This window comes from Aquarana catesbeiana, linkage group LG05 (assembly GCF_042186555.1).
Source record: "Aquarana catesbeiana isolate 2022-GZ linkage group LG05, ASM4218655v1, whole genome shotgun sequence".
Lineage (NCBI taxonomy): Eukaryota > Metazoa > Chordata > Amphibia > Anura > Ranidae > Aquarana > Aquarana catesbeiana.
The window spans coordinates 130130581-130151888 of NC_133328.1; the positions used below are offsets into that span (position 1 = coordinate 130130581).

The following is a 21308-nucleotide window of genomic DNA, read 5'->3' on the forward strand; positions in this document are numbered from 1 at the left end:
TTTCATGTTGATGGGGACAAGGGCCTCTTCCTGACAACCCTTGCCCGTGGTTGTCGAGGTCTGCTGGCAGAGGGCTTATCGGAATCTGGACTCCCCCTTTATACAGTATATACAGTGTGTGTCCCTTGTGCTAATAGGTTGTCGTTTTTTATCCAAAGGAATTTGGGAGGCATGAAGCAAGGCGGATGAGAAATGTAGGTGATGTGCCAGAGTCAGTGACCATGAAACGTGGTAGGTATGTGCAGATCAGTAAAGCAGCTTTGAAGGTATGGAGACACTCCTGGTAGATCAGAGACAACCTTCATGCACCTGGAGGACCCTGCCCGAATAAGTGTTAGTTTACAATGTTTTTAGGCCCACAGGCACCCCATACTTGTAACAGTCAGGCATAATAGTGCAAATGGAAAGGGTTTATACACTGGGCTGCATATTAGCTGCTCCCCTATTGCAGAGATTGCTGGAAAAAGTATTACATGGTAATTTCCACAAATTTTTTAAAACAATATTTCTGCTTTTTCACAAGCCTGGAAAGGTTCATAATATACATAACAGAAAGGGCAGGTATAGAATGCTTATTTAGGAAGCTATCACCAAAACACAAACATTAACTTGGTTGCCACTGGACAACAAACTGATAGAGGAGAATATCCAAAATATATATTTGTATAATTGGTGCAGAATAAGGCTATTCTTGAGAGTCCTCTGCATTCCAACTTGTTTATACAGTAAGAGAAAGAGTAATGCACAAATTTACCAATTAGACCCCTATAAACTGAAATCAGGTTGGTAGCTACCAGTTGCTGCACACTGAACGTCATCATTGCCCCTGCACTTCATTATTGAATAGGCTTGCATGTCTGCTAATGAATACCTCTGCAATCTTTGCCAAGAGCAGGCAAGAAACCTTCTGCTTTTGTCTTTTAAAGTAAAATGTCTGGGAGCGCTATGCTGCGAATATTAATGAATACACATCATCTGACGCTACTGCTACATGAATGGAATAACACAGCAATAAGGTTTATTTGAATATAATTAAGTTGTCACTGGAGAAGAAGGATAAGAGAAGCAAAACAGGAATCCATATCTTAAAGCAATACTGGTTAATGTTCATTACCATATCATTCAGTATGGCAAGTGCAAATCTATTTATTAGCAATGAATATTAAACATGCAGTACCCTCACTAAAGGTGTTACTTCATTACTGGTCTAGGAAATTGTAGAAAGACGTTCTCTGTATTTAGTGAAACAGTACACTATTGTGTAGAAATGACCCCAGTGATGACAGTTTTCTGTTGACAGCATACATCTTCTTACAGCTGCTACAGCAAATTCTTAACACCTTTATATAAATGAACACAAGGGAAATACTGTGGAAGAGTAAGCCCTGATCTCAGCTTGTATCCATGTAAACATTCATCTTGAAATCGGTACCCAGGGAACTGTCATACCATTGATGTCATATTAGTATACATTTAAAATTAACAGCTGCTTTGCTTATGGCTGTGTTTGGACATCATACTTCCCTTGGCACACCTGACAATGACGCATTTTTGTACAAGACCAACCCCTGGCATCATGTCATTATTTTAGTAAAAGAATGTTAGACCAGACCAGTGAACAAGAAAAAGATGGATTGATTATGTTTCTTGAACTAAAGGAAGTCATCTGACCTCTCTAAACAACCCCTGCACTCCATTAATCTTGCAGAATTTAGGTTAACAAGGCAAAGTAAGAGTAAAAGTGTTGGGGGGGGGGTCTATGTTTAAAAAAAAATCACTGTATGAGTTGCTCAAGCTTTCACACAATCATCATTATTAATTACTGGAATGTGTCTAATATGTTTTATTTTGTATGACTGCCAGCTTCATCTGGTGGCTCTAATGCATTATTCTCCTGAAATATTTCAATCAGGAAAATACTGCATAATGGCCAGCAGATGGTCCTGACAATAATAGGAAATTATGGGGAATTTTTTGTAATGGCTGGGCAAATGCTTGAGGAATTCACACAACAAATATTTTATAAAGAGACCCCTTGGTCTCTGAGTGTTGGCCCCTTAGTGACAATATAATCAATGCAGTCTGGACATTACTTAAAGTGTTTGTAAATGATCACCTTGTAAAACAAGCCTTTCAGTTTAAAATAGAAATTAAAAGAAGAAAATATATTACCTCTGGTCCCTCCATTCTCAGCTACATAAGAGCTGGAGGAGGAGAAACAGCAGCAAACTGATCTTAACAGTGAAAGGCTGTGCAGAGGGGATGTGTCAGGACAAGTATGAGAGCAGGCTGAGAACTGAGCACAGTGTGTTCCCCTGCTTAGTGTAGTCAATTTTTAATAGGAAAGCAGATGGACTGGGAGGAACACCAATTTCACACAAAGGAAGTAATACAAAGAGAACAGGATACTTTCTCATACAAGTACATGGCACAGCAGGCACATATCAGGAATATGAAATGTTGGGGTTACAAACACTTTAATAAACAATTCCCAAAATACTGATATTTTTTTTTTTTTTTGGTAGATGTCAATGTGTTAAACTACCTGCAAACCTTTTAATTCCCTTCTGATGTGAGCTCTCTACAGCCAGTTGTAAGGTCTGCCCAGATGCTGCAATTATGAGGGCCACCCACTCTCTCTTCCCTGATTTTCTATTCAACTAAAACACAATCTTTTTTAAAAATGCAAAAATAATATCACAAAAGGAGTAATAAGATTCCTCCTGCAATAGGTCAATACCATGTTAGATTGTGTTGAGACAGGAAATTTGGAATGGGAGGGTCTGCTACGGACATACTGTGACATACAGAAGTCCAGTTAGAGATTCAGCCCACCAATAAAATTCCAGTTTCTAGTAGAATGAACCCTCCAGCCAAAAAATATTTATTGTCTTTTTTTTACATTTTGGACAAAAGTTTTTAATTCTGTCTGTGATTCTGACACATTTTCAGTCCTCGTGGTGGTCTTCAAGAAATGAAGGTACAGACAGCAATAAAAACAATGTCAAAACTTCTAACCTTTCCCCCCTCTAAAATTTGTAAAAACTCTACAGGAACAGTACAGAAAGAAAGAAAAACAAACTAGCAGATAATGTAATCTCATGGCACATGTCTTGGCATGAATAGTTAACTACCTTTCTGTTTTCTTGATGAGGACTACTCGGAACATCTCCTCCAGGGGAGTCCTTTCACTGCCCTCGCTGAACTGAACAAATGGATGTATAGCTGTCACAGTGAAGCCCTGCTGGTACAGATCTTGTAGCTTGGCGGGGAGATCACGTAGAGAGGAAACTCGAACTGCAGGTGAATTGAGGATTTGAGCTGGAAGTAGAAATAACACATATACAATGAATAAAACCAAATTATTATCGCACAGATTGCAGCTACAGTATATGTAAATGTGTAGCTATAGGTGTGCACGTTTTCAAATACATAACAGTCTTTAACCATCACCATGATGACTGAAACTATTGAAAGGAGGGACTATTCTTGTTGCCTGAAGAAAAACTTAAAATAAGCCATTTCACGCTTTATATTTTACTAGAATACTAAAATAGGAGCCTGTGTGCTGCAGGCAACAAGAAAATCATCTCCCACAGACACTTTCAGTTAGGAGACCCATAGATATTCATAGCACTTTGATTGTCCCAGTATTTCCAGATGTTCCAAGAGTTAAAGTCATATTATAAGAGAGATTAAAGATCACTAATGGGAAGGCGAGAAAGTAACATCAGGTGGGTGCAGAGGCCCCACGATACCATGAGTTGGGGGGGGGGGTCATGCCATCTGTGTTGACTGTGAAGATGCACAAGGACAATTCTTACTAGATTTGGGTAAGACAGATACTTGGAGCTCTCCACTGTCACATTGGCTTGGACACTGCTGACTTCCATCTAGTTGTCAACCAATAAGCAGTGAGTAAGTTTTTTACTTGGCCAACAGTTGAATGGGAGGCCCAAAAATTGGTCTTAGACAAGCCCTGTTGTTGACTGTCCACCACTGCCCTCAAGGCCCAGCTGCTATTTCCCTAGGTGTTTATAAGCATTTTATAGAATATGTCCAATGTTTTCCCTTTTTTTCTTGTAGAGATTCTGTATTTGTTTTCTCTGAAGCTTCTCTTCCCATTTCAATCTCAATAGCATATCATATTTCTCCCTTCCCTTTCAGAACCCATAGACATTAGATGACAGTCCCTGAATTTTAAGATAAATCAGGTGATGATTTAATGTCTAAAGAAAAGTATGCAACAGTCCCCCAAAAACCGTTCTGGAGATTTTGCTTGGAAGCATGATCAGGTTAGAAAACCATGCCAGATTGCTATTGTTTCCAAAAAGATAAGCTACTTGTTGGGACAGTCTGTGTGCAACTCCCTGTCCTGCTTCAATGTTCTACACATTAATGCTCATGCAACTAAAGCATTATTTTCTAGAGTTGAGAATGCCCCCAAATATATTGTCCACTTATGATTGCATGTCTGATTGTTCATTTATGTCGATGTCATACTTTATTTTTATTTTACCTTGGAATCTCGTAAGCGCATTACAATATTATACAAAACAGGAAAGTGCAATATTTTTCTTTATATTATTTTTATAAATGATTTTTTACAGATGACCAGCTGAATGACCAATGATTGCCAATAATCAGTTCATGGATTGTCAGTGCTCTCTAGATCAAAGCACTGAGCTCACCTGTACAACTAATAACATGAAGTGTTCCTATCTACTTTCAAAGACCCTGTTGCTAGACCCTTCATTTCAACGAAATTCTTCCTATAAGATTATATGCACATCTATGTGCATTTCACGTATTTTGTGCCAGTTGTTTATCGGTAAGCCTCCCTTATGTAGGCATCAAAAAGACCTTAGAGAGCGCCTGAGCACCTCCATCTTTGATATGATGTCATCGTCCACTGACACTCTGTAGTATTTCCCTTCACTTCTCCCCGATAGTTCCAAAAGGTTATGTAGAGGGGAATGAAGGAGCTAGGTCAGCACCTACAGTAATTAGACACTCCCAGAATAGGAAAGGGTATATGCAAGGAGAAAAGGGGCTGTTGCATTAGTGAATTTACTCTATTGACCTTGTTAGAATTAGTAAATTAGTCAATTTCTGTAAAGACCATTATAGAGTTGGCCCTTATATCCCTTCGGCTTTCGATGGGAGTCACCAAGGACATCTTTGTTGTGTTGTATACACAAAACAAAAACATTTTTCCATGGGACTTTAAAGAGGATTAACATTTTTTCCTTAAAAAATACATTTATTGCACAATAGATGAGAATTTTTACATAAATAATAGAGTTAAGCCCCGTACACGTGGGCCTAATGTCAGGAGATATTCGGCCAGTGTATATGTTGGTCTGTCGGCATCTGTCAGACATCATGCTGGAAAGTCAGCATCCGACCAACTCAGCAAAGATTGGCATACAATCTACTTCATATTCATATAATAATTCATATATATGTTCCAAACTATCAAATTTTTAAAAACATAACAATGAATGCATCCTTTAACTCAACTTCTTCAGGAGTAGATGCCCAGTATAAAATCTGTAAATCAAAACACTATTTCACAAAGTATGTTCAAGCGCTCCCTAAAAAAAAAAAGGGGGGGGTGCAATATCTATGCAATGTACTGAATAAGGGTCCTTTCACATGGTTGTTCAGTTCAGATCAAACTGTCAGTTTTTAAGGCAGTTCTGAATGGAGCTCAATGTTAGAATATGGGTAGTCAGATGTAAACAGATGCGCATCCATTTACATCGAATTACCTCCAAGTCTGTCTAGGTCTGAAATAAAAACAGAAAATGTCTGTGTCCTTTTCCATCTTTTGGGACCTAAACATGACAGATCTAAGATAGCCAGATGTAAACCGATGCTCATTTGTTTATATCTGCATGCCCATGCACCTAAGGTCCTTAAGGTCTTGGCACAAAAAACTGAACAGACACATTTAAATCCAATTCAGCCAGAGATCTGCTAACAAATCCTCTGCTGACTGGAATAGACAAGGCCCGTGTGAAAAGGGCCTAGTACTTGCAACCTGCTAAAAGGGTCATATTTGTTTTTGAAACTAAAATTTTCCTTCAAACATGAACATAATCAAAAAAATAATTCTGACACAACAAAAATTGAATTATAATATATTATAATACTGTATATATACTGTATAATAGCAAATACTGTATATTGCTATTTGGTGTACCAAAAATTATGTGAACATTTTTTATAGGGAAACAATGTATTTCTGAGTAATATACATTTAAATTGCTCAGAATCAAAACAAGCTCCCAGGTGTTTCCAAACCTTTATTTAAAAGTTGGGCACAATGATTCCCATTGGCTCTTTAAAAGGAAATGGTATCTGCTTCTAACTTCCATTTATAGACAATGCCATGGAGCCCACTGAGGATTTTGTTATCCATCAACAAACATTTCTTAAAGAAATATATTCTCTTCTGAATTCCCACTGCTTTCTCCTGTGATTCCAACCATGAGTACGGGGTCATGTCCCATTTATACAACAGCTTTGTTTTCCAGGAAAATGTTTATTGCTCTATTTAACAATGTGCATGAGATAATCCATTTTCTATAGTTGCTCACTCACAGAGTCTCTTACCCAAAAAAACACCTTATTTAGATATCCTTCTAGAATCTCAGTTAGGCTCAGTTATTAAGAATAAAAGATAGAAAACTGCAATTAAAAGAATAGGGACAGCAGAAACTGTAGTGCTAGCTTACCTTCAGTAGGAAACAAGTAGTCTTCTTTCCCTATAACAAGCTGCTTTACCGTCATCTTTTTCTGCAGGCCAGACACTTTGCTAATTTTTATGTGCTCCTTCCTGGACCAAATAGAGAAAGCCGCTTAGGCACCCTACTACTAGGCATATCCATCTTGCTGGTCCAAATAAAGAAAGCAGCTCAGACACCCAGTTAGTTGCCACATATCCCCTACCACATGGTGGGGTAAATCAAAGAAGAAGCTGCAGCACCCTGCTACATGGCACAAGCCTCCTCCTGGCCTAAATAAAGAATGCAGCTAAAGCACCCTGCTTTGTGGCTAGCTCCCCCCTGCTGGTTTAAACTGTAAAAACAGCTTAGGCCCCCTGCTACTTGACAATTGCCCCCTGCCACCCGCTTGTCTAAAAAACAGTTCAGGGGCCCTGAGCATGCCTGCAACATTGCAAGGTGGTAAATATAAACTCTGCTCAAAACACAGAGACTGGAAATGCCTGAGCAAAACATTCCTCTCTGGTGATTTAAGATCAATAATAAATGATTACTGCAGAACTCTAAGTGCACAGATAGATTATGGAAAAAAGCATTTTAGAGTTTAACTTAGACAGCCAAAAGGCATAATCTAGCCATGGTGACAAAACATTTTAAATTCTGGTACTATATCAGTGCTTAGCAAATTGCTGCTGGCACCACCCTCCCCATGACTGAAGAAATACAAAAGAAAGGGTGTCCTGTCTGTACATGTCCTCTCCCATAGGTTCTTACTGGTCAAGCTGTTCTCTTCTAATTTCCACCTCGTTTATGTTTAATGTGCTGCATATGTTACTTCTAACCAGAGGCCACTCAGCAGTTACAAATTTTCAAATAAATCTACACAGCATACTGAACGCCGAAGCAGTCAGAACATTACAGACACAGGGATGCCAAGGGGTTGACCTACTGGGGGTGCTATACCAATGTTGGGCCCATTCTTGTAAAGGCTTAAAGAAAATATTTCACTTCCATTTTTATTGTTTTCTGTTTCCCACGGGACAAAGTACATATAGTAATTTGCAGTGCCGGGACAAGGTCAGACTCCGCCTGCTCAGCAGAGATCGCTCTGCTGATCCTCGCTGAGCCGGCAGATGACAGGTCCGTCTCTGCTCACTGTGCAGGTACGGACCTGTCAGATCTCTGCTCTCCTCTATGGGGGGATCGGATTAAAACGGATCCTCCTATCCATTTTCATCCGATCCAATAGACGGATAGAAAAGAGGGTTTCCATCCATCTGGATTCAGCGGATCGGAGCGGAGCAGATCAGATGTCAGCGGACATGTCACCACTGATATCCGTCGCTTCACAGACCTGCATGGAGCGTCCGTTTAGGTCCGCCTAAAAAAACTGAACGGTCTGCATGTGTGGAAGGGGCCTAGAGCTAACTTTGATCTTACAAGGCACCCAGCTTCCATCCAAGGCTGACAGACAATGCAGCTAGCAAGGAAACAACTGATTTGACAGACTGCACTTTCTCCATCTCCAAGCACTTGCCCTCTTGCCTGGAACACTTTAGCTGACAAGCACTCCTCCCTCTGCAATCCATGCGAGACGCTTTCACAGGCAAGTGCTTGGAGACCGTGAAAAGTGCAGTCTGTCACAGCAGCCATCTCCTTGCTAGCGGTGTTGTCGGACGACCATGGAGGGAGGAGGGGTGCTCTGTTTGACCGCACACCACATAGGAAGATGGAACGATGGGACAAAGCACTACATGTACTTTTTCCCCTGAGGACCAGAACACATTAGAGTGGTAGTAAACTCTTGTGTGTCATTTTTAGATATAGTGCAAGCTTATAATAAAGCTTACCTGTAGGTTAAATTAATATCTCCTAAACGTGCACCGTATAGGAGATATTTCAGCGAGCAACAGCCAGTGATGTCACCAGCGCATGGACTCTGAAGGAATGGCATACTTGTGCTGTTCCTTTAGAGCGCTTTGCCGTGTCCCGGACTCCCACGGGAGTGACGTGACTGTGGCACAGCTAGCCAGATGGCTGGAGCCCGCGAGCCCGGAAAGAAGACCGAGTGAAAATGGAAGCCATTGGAGGGCTTCATTTTAAGGTAAGTATTTCATAATATGCTAGTATGTAATTCATTTATAACATTTCCTTGCTGGGAATTTTTTTTTTTTTTTTAGAAGCTTTACTACTGGTTTAATAATAATAATGGAATTTATTCTTTAAGCAGTGCTAAGCCTTCCCCTGGGGTTGTCACTGCCTTACCCACAGTGCAATGATCCCACAGACACACAAAAATGTCTGTAAAATACTGTGATACGCTAACAATTTATTCAAGCAGCTAATATCTCGCCAAATCTAAATTGTACCCAAAGGTCTAAAACAAGGAAATTTGAATAAATAGGCTTTGGATTTTTTTGTAAAATGTAAAATGTATGATTCCCACAGCTAGATTATAATTGAGTAATAATCAAAGGATTAAAATAGTAAATAATTAGAGTTAGGGTCAATCTGGTATATTAGGAAATTGAGAAGTTGGAACAAAAAAGTTTTTCCTGCTGGTAAGGAAAAAAAAATAGAAAGACTACTTTCTTTGTACCACATTAACTTTTGCAAGGTACAAAACACCAACAGAGTTAATAATGGCACTAGAGGCAATTTTTCAACAGATTTTCAATTTCCTGAGTAGGGAGGTTTGAATATGGCTATTTATGTGTCCAAAAAGCATTCCCACTCTTGATTTTAACTGTTCAGAAAATGTCACTGAAATTAGAAAAGAAGCATATTTCTAAATACTTGGGCAGTATAGTGGCTCAGTAACGCTCCACGTGAATCTGGCTTTGCTTCAATCTTAAAGCCAAACTGGGCTGATTTTCAATGTACTTATGAATAAAGGTTCATTGCACACTGCATGGTTTAAATGCTTGCTTGGCTAGGACATGGGGGCTCAACCTGTGGCCCTCCAGCTGCTGCGGAACTACAAGTCCCATGAAGCATTGCAAGCCACTGACGGTTAAAAGCATGACTCTCAAAGGCAAAAGCATGATGGGACTTGCAACAGCTGGAGGGCCACAGGTTGAGCACCCTTGGGTAGGGGGTGGGGAGGATTAAGCAAAAATACTTATGCTTCACTAAGGGCCAGTTCACACCACATGTAGTCCAGTGCATCAAAAACGCATGGAAAATAGGTTAAATGGTTTCCAATGGCATAGTTCACACCAGTGCAGTCAGTTCCAGGGATTTCCAGTTCCAGACAAAAAAGCAGAACATGCTGTATTTTTCCTACACTGAACTGTACTGCAATGCAGTAAAACACATAAAAAATGCACTGGAACACATAAAAAACGCAGAAAAAAGCACCTGGAATGCATCCAGAATCTCATCAAAAACGCACCGCAATGCACCAAAAACGTGTTAAAAACGCGTGTCCAAAAACGCATCTGGAACGGATCTAGAGTCCTTTTTTTTTGGTGTTAACAGCCCTTGGGGCCAGTTTGCACCATAGAAACACAGTCCGGTTGCGTTCCAGATTATCCCCGCTCCGCTGATCCCTGCTGAGCAGGCAGATGATAGGTCCGTCTCTGCTCACTGTGCCGAGCAGAGACGGACCCTGCCTCGCTCTCCTCTATGGGGAGATTGGGTGAAAACGGACCGCCTGTCCATTTTCATTAGATCATCTCTGATCCGATCCTCCAGATGGATGGAAAATAGGACCACCATCCATCTGGATTTTGCAAACACGATCGGATAGCAGTGTGTGTCAGCGGACATGTCACCGCTGACATTTGCCGCTCCATAAGGGTGCATGGAGGGTCCACCTGAAAAAATGATAGGTGGACCTGCTCGGACAGCCTGTGTGAAAGTGGCCATAGTGAATGTAGGGTCCTGATGTCATCTCAAAGTAAGAACCAAGTTTTGACTTATCAAGTACTTTAGGAAAATGGAAAACTTGCTGAAAATGTACGTGGATTTAATTATTTCCTTTATGTTCCAAACTTTCACTGAATGTATGCTTCTATTAAAACATTTTTACTAGGATCAGAACCTCTGCATTTTAAACACATAACAATACTGCAAATGCCATAAATAAATGCTTGTGAATTGCCTAACTCAAGATACAATCTCTTAAATCTTAAAACTTGGACAACATCCCAAGAGTTTTCATAAACCAAGTACTTTCTTCATACAAAAACAGTGCTGCACGATGTTGTTACTTGAACTACTATAACCCGCATACTGCTGTTCCAAATATGTTCAAGTACTGAAACTGTGAATATTATTAATAAATGCTATGTTAAAGGAATTTCCTTCACCACAAATTTTAGGGCAAACTATCACTTGGACAGCTGGGAATATGTCCATATTCTACAGCATTCCTACTCGCAAGGAGACATCTATGTTCAAGATATCACTATCTGTGGTTTTGAAATGTACACATTAAAAGATAAAAATATGTTATGCTTTCTGAATTAGGAAACTTTGATTACTCTATAAGGCCTCTTGCACACTGCTGCTTGTAAAAGCTCAGGACAGCTTTTTTTTTTTTTTACTGAGCTAAAATATAGCCCATTAATTGTAATGTGCCTATGCACACAGGCGTGTAAACAAGCGGCGTACATTGTTCAGTGAATGCATTACTGACCAAAAATGCATTTTTGGTCAGTAATTTATGCCTCATGTGTGCAAATGCGCAAATGTCCATTTTCATATTGTGTAGAATGAGAACGCGAGAATAAATTTGTGCATGCGCGCATGCATGTACGCGAAAATCCGTGCAAATACGTACCAAAAAAACACATGAAATTACGCCTGAAAAAGTAGATGCTCAAACAGGAGTATCATGTGTAAGAGGCCTAAAGAGACTTGTCATACTTTAGCTAACACAATACCTTTATCCTATATATTATTATTTTGGAAATTCCTTACAAGCTGTTCTGTATCCACTTCTTGTACAGATTTCTGTCTCCCAATAGTGGACAATTACATTTGACTGTATTTTCTCAGTTAAGACCTGCCTATAGTACAGCTGTTGCACTTCAGATTTCAGAGAAGCTGCTATCATCAGGAGACAGAAGTCACTGTTGAGCAAACCAGCAAACTACAACAACCAATGTCTATGAACATATACGGTATAGATCTGCTGCACCGTAAGGAAGCTCAGTCTGCACCTGAATTCTAGTGTGCAGGTCTGGAACTGACAATTCAAAACTTTTCTTTATTTTTAAACATATTTTGTTACAAAAACAAAAATAAAAACATTGCTGTCCCCTGCCTGTAAGTCCCTGGTCACACCAGTGCGACTTATCTTGCGATTTGATAGTTTCAAATCACATGACAAGTCGCACCCAATTGTCAGCAATGGAAGTGGTCAAATTGGTGCGACTCCGACTCCATCGACTCCATCCTTCGCACCAATTTTGAAGGTACACTACTTTTTGCAAGCTCAGGTGTGACTTGCATAGACATCTGTGCATGACGTCGCACAGATGTCTTCCAAAAAGCACCTGAAGTCGCACTGACATGTGACTTTGAAATCATGTGGCTTCAAATGAAGTCACAAGATTTCAAAGTTGGATTCAGTGTGACCGAAGACTAAAGATTATAGTCCATTCACACCTAAAGAGTGTTGCGATGTGCTGCCGTAATTACAGCATACCATTTTTGGTTAGTTATGGTGTGATGAGCAGCTCATTCAACTGAACCGGCTGCCCTAATGCATTGGGGGAGATTTACAAAAACTGGAGTGTGCAAAATCTGGTGAAGCTCTGCATAGAAACCAATTAGCTTCCAGGTTTTATTGTCAAAGCTTAATTGAACAAGCTGAAGTTATAATCTGATTGGCTAAAATGCACAGCTGAGGATTTCCTCTCACATCATGTATTGGCTATGGGACAGAAAGTGAAGGTAAAGCTCCCCAATGGGGCACAGATGGCTAAAAATAAACCAACAGGGGTTGTAACTAGTGTTGCACCGATACCAATACTAGTATCGGTATCAGTGCTGATACCGAGTATTTGCCTAAGCACTTGTACTCAGGCAAATGCTCCCGATGCCTAAACTGATACCTTTGCATGAGACGGATGCGCTTGCTCCTGGAAGTCAGTTGGGCGGAGAGGGCGGAGTGGAGAGTGAGTCCTGGCAGCAGCAGAAGGTAAGCTGGCCGGGGCAGGGGTGTGGGTCGCAGCCGCATGTGCCGTGAGAATCAGTGACCTGGGCCATCACATTCATTAATGGAAGTGGCAGCCCATGTCTCCATCAGAGACTGAACACCGTGACGCCCATCTTGGTACACGCTGCACTCGGCCGCAGTAAGCCCGCAGTCACATATATGGGCTGGGTGTAACAAGATGTCCGCTGCTGCCTTCTGACTGTAGGCTTTCTGCGGCCGAGTGCAGGGTGTACCAAGATGGGTGTTGCAGCACTTGTATACTCAAGTTGCAAAATCCTCCAAGATTGAACTGTTATTGTCTCTCATCATTCATTTATCATGCCAGCAATTGCCAATGCAATCAGTGCTGCATTTTCATCAGTGCCACCTATCAGCGCCCATAAGTGCCACCCATCAGTGCCACCTATCAGTGCTTATAAGTGCCAGCCATCAGTGCTGTATTTCAGTGCCCATCAATCAGTGCCACCTATCAGTGCTGCAAATCAGTGCCCATCAGTCAGTGCCACCTATCAGTGCCAGCCATCAGTGCTCATCAGTGCTGCATATCAGTTCCCACCAGTCAGTGCCACCTATCAATGCTACATATTAGTGCCACCTACCTATCAGTGCCCATCAGTCAGTGCCACATACCAGTGCTCATCAGTGCTGCATATCAGTGCCACCTATCAGTGCTGCATATCAATGCCCATCAGTCAGTGCCACCTATCAGTGCCCATCAGTGCCACTGTCACTTGACATTAAAAAAAAGTATCGGTAATCGGTATCGGCGAGTACTTGAAAAAAAAAGTATCAGTACTTGTCTTAAAAAAGTGGTATCGGTGCAAACCTAGTTATAACCCTCCCATACCTCATCCAAGATTGAAAAAAAAAAGTTCTACTTTATATGAAAATAAAGCTAAAAAAAAAATGAATGCCAGCACAGCAAAAAAAAAAAAAAAAAGAAACAACTAAAATGGCAATGCATGGTTCAAAAACAAGAACCGCTCTGACTTGTAACAGAAGCAAAAACTTCTGCAACTTACTTTTTAGAATGAGATCACACAAAATAAGGCCTGCAGAGAATCAGGAATATCATTCTTCTTTTTATAATCGTAAATAGGTTCAAACAACTAATGTCAACTACAAATAATGAAACCAGCGGTTATTAAATATTCATGCCGTTTCCCTTGATTTCGAGCACCTTATGACAACATCTGTGAATGTTTTTCAAACCAAAACTGAAGATTCGCATGCAGAAGTCACAACTGCCAAATGTCTCTCCTTATTTTTTTGTTACCGTCAACGATACAAAGAATTTCTCTATTAAATAATTCATTAGCAGCTACCTTGCCACGAGGGTTTGAAATACAAGCAAGGAGAATACTGCATGGTTACTTTTTAGTTTATTCTAACTTAAGGCAACAAACTAGTTGTATTATTATAATTCAGAGAATCTGTTTAATTACCTGTCAAAAATCTTATAAGGAGGCAACTGCCATAAAGAAGGGTGCTGCAAGCTTATATGGTGCTTTAGGCTGGTTCTTTGCAGCTGTGTTAATGTCAGTAATTCAATAGGATATTGAAAATATGTAAAATAAGTCATTTTCAGGAGAGTCAGGAATCATGGAATACTCTTCTACAAGTTACATGGAGCCTAAAATGCTTAGTAGGGGCTTCTACTAAATGTGCTACCTGCTTGCAGATCAAAATTATTTTTGGCATTGGAAAGGATATGCAACAGGGGGAGGGCAACTCCGTGGAAAACTGGGGTGTCCCAAGACATGTAAGAAATCAGTGGATAATCTTCCCACTAACATCTACTATACTGTACATCTTGTATTGTTATAAAGTACCCTCAAACAAACTAAAAGGACAGTTGGAACGACTGTTCTTTTTTAAACACAGGAGCAAACAATAAGCAAACAATATACAATAAAGGCAAACTTAAAGAGGAACTGCAGTCTGCTCACATAATTTGTAATAAAAACATCTTTGCCATTCTGAAGCTTCCCTCCAACCACTTTGCATATTATTATATATATACTGTGATTCTGTACTTGCCAAATATGCTGCTGAAGTCTCCCTCCACTAAGTCTGTCTGCAGCCATTTTAACTGTGGGCAGCTGAAGCTGCTGCCTGTTCACTTCCTGGATTTACACAGACACACAGAGGCACACCTCCAGCTCTGCAGCCCTGCAGTTCTCATTGGCCCTCTTATCATCCCCCCTCTCCCTTCCTGGCAAACTATCACGAGAGTGAGAGGGAGAGCTGTGCATGATGTCATAAGCCTAAGCTTTTACCAGACAAGAAACAGGAAGTGGTCTGTAGCAGAAAAAAAGTGTTTTACTATCCTAAGTTAAACAACAAGGGCAGAAGATCTAATAAATGGAAAGTTGAAAAATTACTGACGGTCTGCTTTAAATAACCCTTACTGACATACAACATATGTTAAAGAGCTTAGAAGTGTAGACATGCATCAGTGAAAATCCCCAGGTCCCTGGAGCCTGTGTGCCCGCTAAAGAAGAACCAAACCATGCTCAGTGGAATCAATGAACGAGAAAGCATTTTACACCCCACCAGAGGCTGCCTCTCTTTCACACATTGCACCATCCCATGGGCTTGGTCACAAAAAAGACGATATTCAAATTCAGTGGTGGCCCGTCCATAGGGGGCGCATGGTGCCGCCGCCCCTCTAGGCAGTCACAAAAAAAAAAACGCTCCTGATGCCTAAACTGATACCTTTGCATGAACAGATGGCTGCGCTCACTCCCGGAAGTCAGTTGGGCGGAGAGGGCGGAGCGGAGAGTGAGTCCTGGCAGCAGCAGAAGGTAAGCTGGCCGGGGCAGGGGTGTGGGTCGCAGCCGCATGTGCCGTGAGAATCGGTGATGCGGGCCGTCACATTCATTAATGGAAGTGGCAGCCCATGTCTCCATCAGAGATTGAACACCGTGACGCCCATCTTGGTACACGCTGCACTTGGCCGCAGTAAGCCTGCAGTCACATATATGGGCTGGGTGTAACAAGATGTCCGCTGCTGCCTTCTGACTGTAGGCTTTCTGCGGCCGAGTGCAGGGTGTACCAAGATGGGTGTTGCAGCACTTGTAAACTCAAGTTGCAAAATCCTCCAAGTTAAGCTTCCCTCTTAAAGTGAAGGTGCGTGTTATACGCCTGTGCGTGTTATACGCCGGTATATGCAAATAACATGCCTGAGCTCATCCTTAGTCCTGAGCGGTGCTCTTGATTCGTTGGGTACATAAAAGATGTATACATATCCGAAAAACATGCTCAAGCTCATCTCTTCAACACACACAGCCACAAAGGCAAGAGAATACTCGTTGGGCAGTGTATTAATGCTCGGACGAACACACTTAGACCGAATTTTAATGGTTCAAAGAATGTCAGGCAAAATGGTCGGCCCTCACGCATGTTCACTTCATCAAATCTGGCAAATCTTTGAAAAAAGTTTGGACACCCCAGCTATAAAAAATTGCAGTGTTTAAACAAACATCTTCCACAATGTAATGCACTTCATTTAATTGTATAGATTGTTGTGATGTGAATTATTTATTTTTTATATATTTATTTTTTTGGGTAGCACTGTGTGTTGCATATAAAATATAATATTGCACAGTCTTTGGCCTGTGACATGTAGGCAAGCTTTAGTTGTTGCAGATAGGTTAGGCGGGCGGACAGTATTTCAACTAGAGCGCAATGAATTTATGGCCCCTTTCACGTTGGTGCACTTTTGCTGCGTTTTTCCAGGGCAAAGGCACATTAAAATTATTCCCCATGAAATCCTTAACTTTAATTTGTCGCTTTGCTTTTTGAAAAGTCCTGCATGCTGCATCTTTGGTGCAGTTTTTCAAAAACGTATCAAAAAAGCACCTTCCATTGTTAGTCAATGGGAATGCATCAAAAGTACATCTGTGTAAAAGGGCCCTATATGAGCAAAGAGCAAAGGGTTAGGTTTAGGGATAGGTTTAGATTTTAGAGTAAATATTAGGTGCAGGTGTCAGAACAAGGTTAAGGTTAGGGCTGCTAAGGTTGAGGTTAGGGGTTATCAGTTCATTTCAGATTAAAGTGCAGAATGGAAAGAACTTGTCAATGTCCCTGCTTGGAGATTCACCCCCTATTTGCATTGATTATAACAGTTGCTAGTACAGAAAGTGATTGAAAGTCTAATATTTTATAGCTGTCGTCGAAATGAAAAGCGGTGATAATCAGTGATGAGAACACAGCTCGATCAATGCCCCTGGAAGACGCAATTTTTTTGCGAAACGCAGCGTAGGGCTGAGCGGTATCATAGCGCCACCTCCCACTGTCGCTGTACATCTAACAGGACAGGCTATCTGTGGTCATCCGGCCGGTGCCACAGTTTGTTCTTCCATTGATGATGCTGATTGTCTTGCTTACATGTGAGTGTTTACATTTTTTACCTTAATAAATTGCTGATTTTCTGATTTTACACTATGGGAGCCCTCCCTTTCTTTTCTCCTATGATGACAATACTATGCTGAGGGCTGAGCCCCTTCTTTTAGACCCATCCATCTCCATCCCAGCACCTGACGCCCTTTCCAGTTTCCATCTCCATCTCTGCCCCTGGGAATTCTGGACCAGTAGGATCTCAAAGCCCTTTTAGACCCTCTGTAACGGGGGGTCATGGGGTTCTGGCAAGCGGCCAGGCTCTTACTGTTGGTGGTGGTCCAACATATCCAAGGTTCCATGCGGTTGAAAGACCCAGGATTGCTATTTCACTTTTTTTGGGTTCTTTTTATGCACTATTTTTTTAACCATTCACAATGACTTTCTATTACATTTATTACACTTGGACTTTATTTGACATTTGTTTGCACTAATTGTGATACATTACTGCACAGATGGTTTATGCATTCACTAGTACTGGCTGTATTTAGTGTTTTTGGTGTGGTATTTTTGGCCACACAGTCACTAATCTGTATAGCGCGAGTCAACCAATTTTTTCTCGATCAATCACCAAACCTCAGCCCCAAAGAGCATGCGGCTAGAAACTTGAGTAAAAGCTCAAACTGAAGGTCCATGTTCTCATGCATACCAAAAGGTCCTGCATACACATAGGAACATGGACCAACAGTCGCATGTAAACATTTATAAATGATACCGTAAACCAATAAATGTTTACATGCGACTCTTGGTCCATGTTCCTATGTGTATGCAGGACCTTTTGGTATGCATGAGAACATGGAGCTTCAGTTTGAGCTTTTACTCGTTTCTAGCCGCATGCTCTTTGGGGCTGAGGTTTGGTGATTGATCGAGCTGTGTTCTCATCACTGATTATCACCGCCCCCAGAACACCTGTAGCTATTGGGGCGGTCTATTTAAGATCTATCAGTTGTCTCAGTCATTGTAATGATTAAGTACAAGATGTATGTGTGGATCGTGTCTGCGTGACCACAGTTTGGTGTCTTTGGTGTTATCTTTGTGAAACAAAATAAAAGGCAATCGGGAGTTCTGGATGTGCAGCCATTTCTTTCTCCTTTCCAAGATGGCTGGTCAGTGTCTGCACCGCTTATGCAGAGCAAACACAGACACCGCCCGCTCTCCTCTATGGGCGGTTGGATGTATATGGACCGCCTATCCATTTACACTTGACTGCCATCCAATCTGATCTGCTAGACAGATGGGGGACGGATCCCCATCCATCTTTTCATCGGATCAAATTGGATGTCAGCAGGTGTAAGCAGACACATGTCCTTTTACATCTGGCACCGGCTCCATAGAGGATAATTGAGGGTCCAATCGGGTCCGCCTGAAAAACTGACGTCCGAACTCAATCGGCTTCTCTAGAACTACAAAACAATGTTTTTGGCCACACAGGTATCGCGTTTAGTTAGCAACATGTTTCTGGGATTGCCAGTTATGTTTTGATGATAGACTAGTTTTTGGAATGTGACATTAGCTTATGCCAAAACTCTCTTTTTAATACATTAACAGATATTGTTAGGATTGTTTACATTAAATTGATCTATTAACATGCATAAATGAATTATTTTCAATTGGTTTACGTCAACTGATCTCTTACAGTACATCACATTTAAAAATACTATAGTTCTCCTTTATGAAGAATTAAGAATGCATCTTTATCTGCTAGGGTTGTAGTTGCACAATAATCATTAAAGCATTTAATACTGATATACATGCAGGGCAACATGATGTGACCACTATGTGCAAGTGGGGCACACTGGTTCACCATAGTTTATATTGGCAACTCATATTACTCCCAATAAGACAATGAAGATGAGGAACTTGAGGAACTTGATTGACTTTGCTGTGAACTTTAATAGCAACTCTTAGAAAAGTTTATTTCTGCATAAATCATCTTCTCATGCCTAACATGAGTCAGGGGAAGAGGATTGTAGTTTTTTTTTTTTTTTTTGTCTGCATTAACTGTCAGTTTTTAGGCTACAGAGCAAGTGTAATGTTTTATGTAGCTAGCAGCAATTTCTTTTAGCTATCAGTGTGAATATTAATTTAACATTTGTCCCTGGTGGAACATCTTTAACTGTGTCTATAAATCAAGAGGGAGCATATGTAAATGATGCGGAGTGCGGTTAACTAAAAGAGAAAGAGAGATGAGACTGGAAAACTGCAAAGGAATTTACGTTAAAAAAAAAACTGTTTTATCTCTACGCTAATGAGTTTGACAACCACACTCCAAAGATCTAATGTTTTTCTTTTTCTTTTCATCCCCAATGACTTCCAGACATCGGTATCCGTAATCTGCATCTTTATCCTTTAGTGCATTTAATCATTTTACACATTGACAAATATTGATCTGGTTTCCCCATTAGAACCTCTTCTCTAGGTGGACTTGAAAGTTGTTTAATGCACACAGGCATTATCCATGAAAACCAACAGGTGTTCTTGCAGTTCTGCTCTAGTTAATGTAAGCATATAATGACTTACGCACCAATATAAGCACACTTCCGTTACTAGGACATCTATCAGCAAACATGCCTGCTGTTTTGTTAATGCTAATTTAATTAGATTAAAATTATATGCAGAGGGGAATATTTGACTTTTAAAATGGCTTTTTAATCATTCTGCTTGGCAGCAGGGGTCATCTGGCAGTGGGATCATTGAAAATGTAAATTTTTAAAAAAATAATTAAATGTCATGTAATAGAGAATGACAAGGCTTGGAAAACAAACAAAAAAAATATTTATTAGTATCAAATATTTTAGGTGTTGAGTATGTTAGGCAAAATTAGGCTCTTAAAGGTCAAAGCTGCAGAAATTATTTCTGTAGGACAGTAAAATTCTTTGTTTTTTTTATTAGGACCTCCTCCAAATCAGTTGTACTAAATGGGCCCTTTGAACTTATTTAAACACATCTAAAATCGGTCCAAATTTTAATGTGTTACTAATGGTTAAGAAACATTCCAATGTTTAAAAGCCCTTAAAATTATTGTATTATTCCTATAATTGTGTGTGTTTTTTTTTCTCCAAATAGTAGATTTTCCGGAGAACTTGTAAATGTAGGAATGGCCGTGAGTCTTCTAAAATATCTATCTGTATCTACTTAGTACTATTCCAGAAGAAGAGCACCATGCTTGCTCAGGACATGAGGGAAAACCATTTGTTTAGATAACTGACAATTTCTGCTTTAGTATAATGTTATTTTCCTGACAGACTCCATGGCAGCCTACGTGTGGGTTAACCCCGCCTCCTCTCCAATGCTATAGGACCCCATTCCCATAAATGAGTACTCACCACTAGCTACTGCGTTCCTTTTTTGTCCTCCTCCAATGGACCTACTCAAGATGTTCGCGTCCGGTCGGACGGATCCAGGATCATGGCATACCTCTTGCGGTGCAGCTCAGGGCCCAGCCATGGGCGGGCGAGTAGCGTTTGAGGCTGAAGTTTTCCCCTTGTGGTGGAGGGATGGTTGCCTCTGTATGCCGAAAACTTCTGGACGCATCAACGGCTGGCAAGGTCGGAAGCATTGTTTGTGTCTCCATGGCAGTGTTTCTCTGTGTATCCTGTCTTCCCCTAGGTATCCCCGGCTCCTATTACAATTATGCCGGTCGCTTTTGGGTCCTTTTCCGCCCCTCATGGCGGCTGGAGCACTGGTGCGTTCCAGCTCGCCTCAGCACTTCCGGGTACGGCCGTTCGCGCCGTTCGCGCATGCGCAGTAGCCTCCTCGAGACCGAGGCTTGGCTCGCGCATGCGTAGTACAGCGCAATACTCGGGGAACCGCGCATGCGCGGTACGATCACCGACCTACGGCGCAGGTGCGTGGTGGGCGGTGACATCATGGGCGGGGAGCTTCAAATACCGCTCTTAGACTCCCTCACAGTGGGATTTCCCTCACAGTGAACGGGAGTGGAGCGGTCTTCCCCATGCCCAGCTCTGGTCATCACTAGGTGAGTGTTTGCAGTGTAGGTATACACT

At 41.1% G+C, this 21308-nt stretch overlaps 1 protein-coding gene across 1 annotated transcript in view; it reads right to left on the reverse strand.

Moving 5' to 3' along the window:
- Positions 1-21308, reverse strand: part of RFTN1 (raftlin, lipid raft linker 1) — a 464957-nt gene that overhangs the window by 248201 nt on the left and 195448 nt on the right. Inside the window, exon 3 of the mRNA XM_073630197.1 lies at positions 3135-3321. Coding sequence (XP_073486298.1) covers positions 3135-3321 — 187 coding nt within the window. The remainder of the gene's footprint in view (positions 1-3134; positions 3322-21308) is intronic.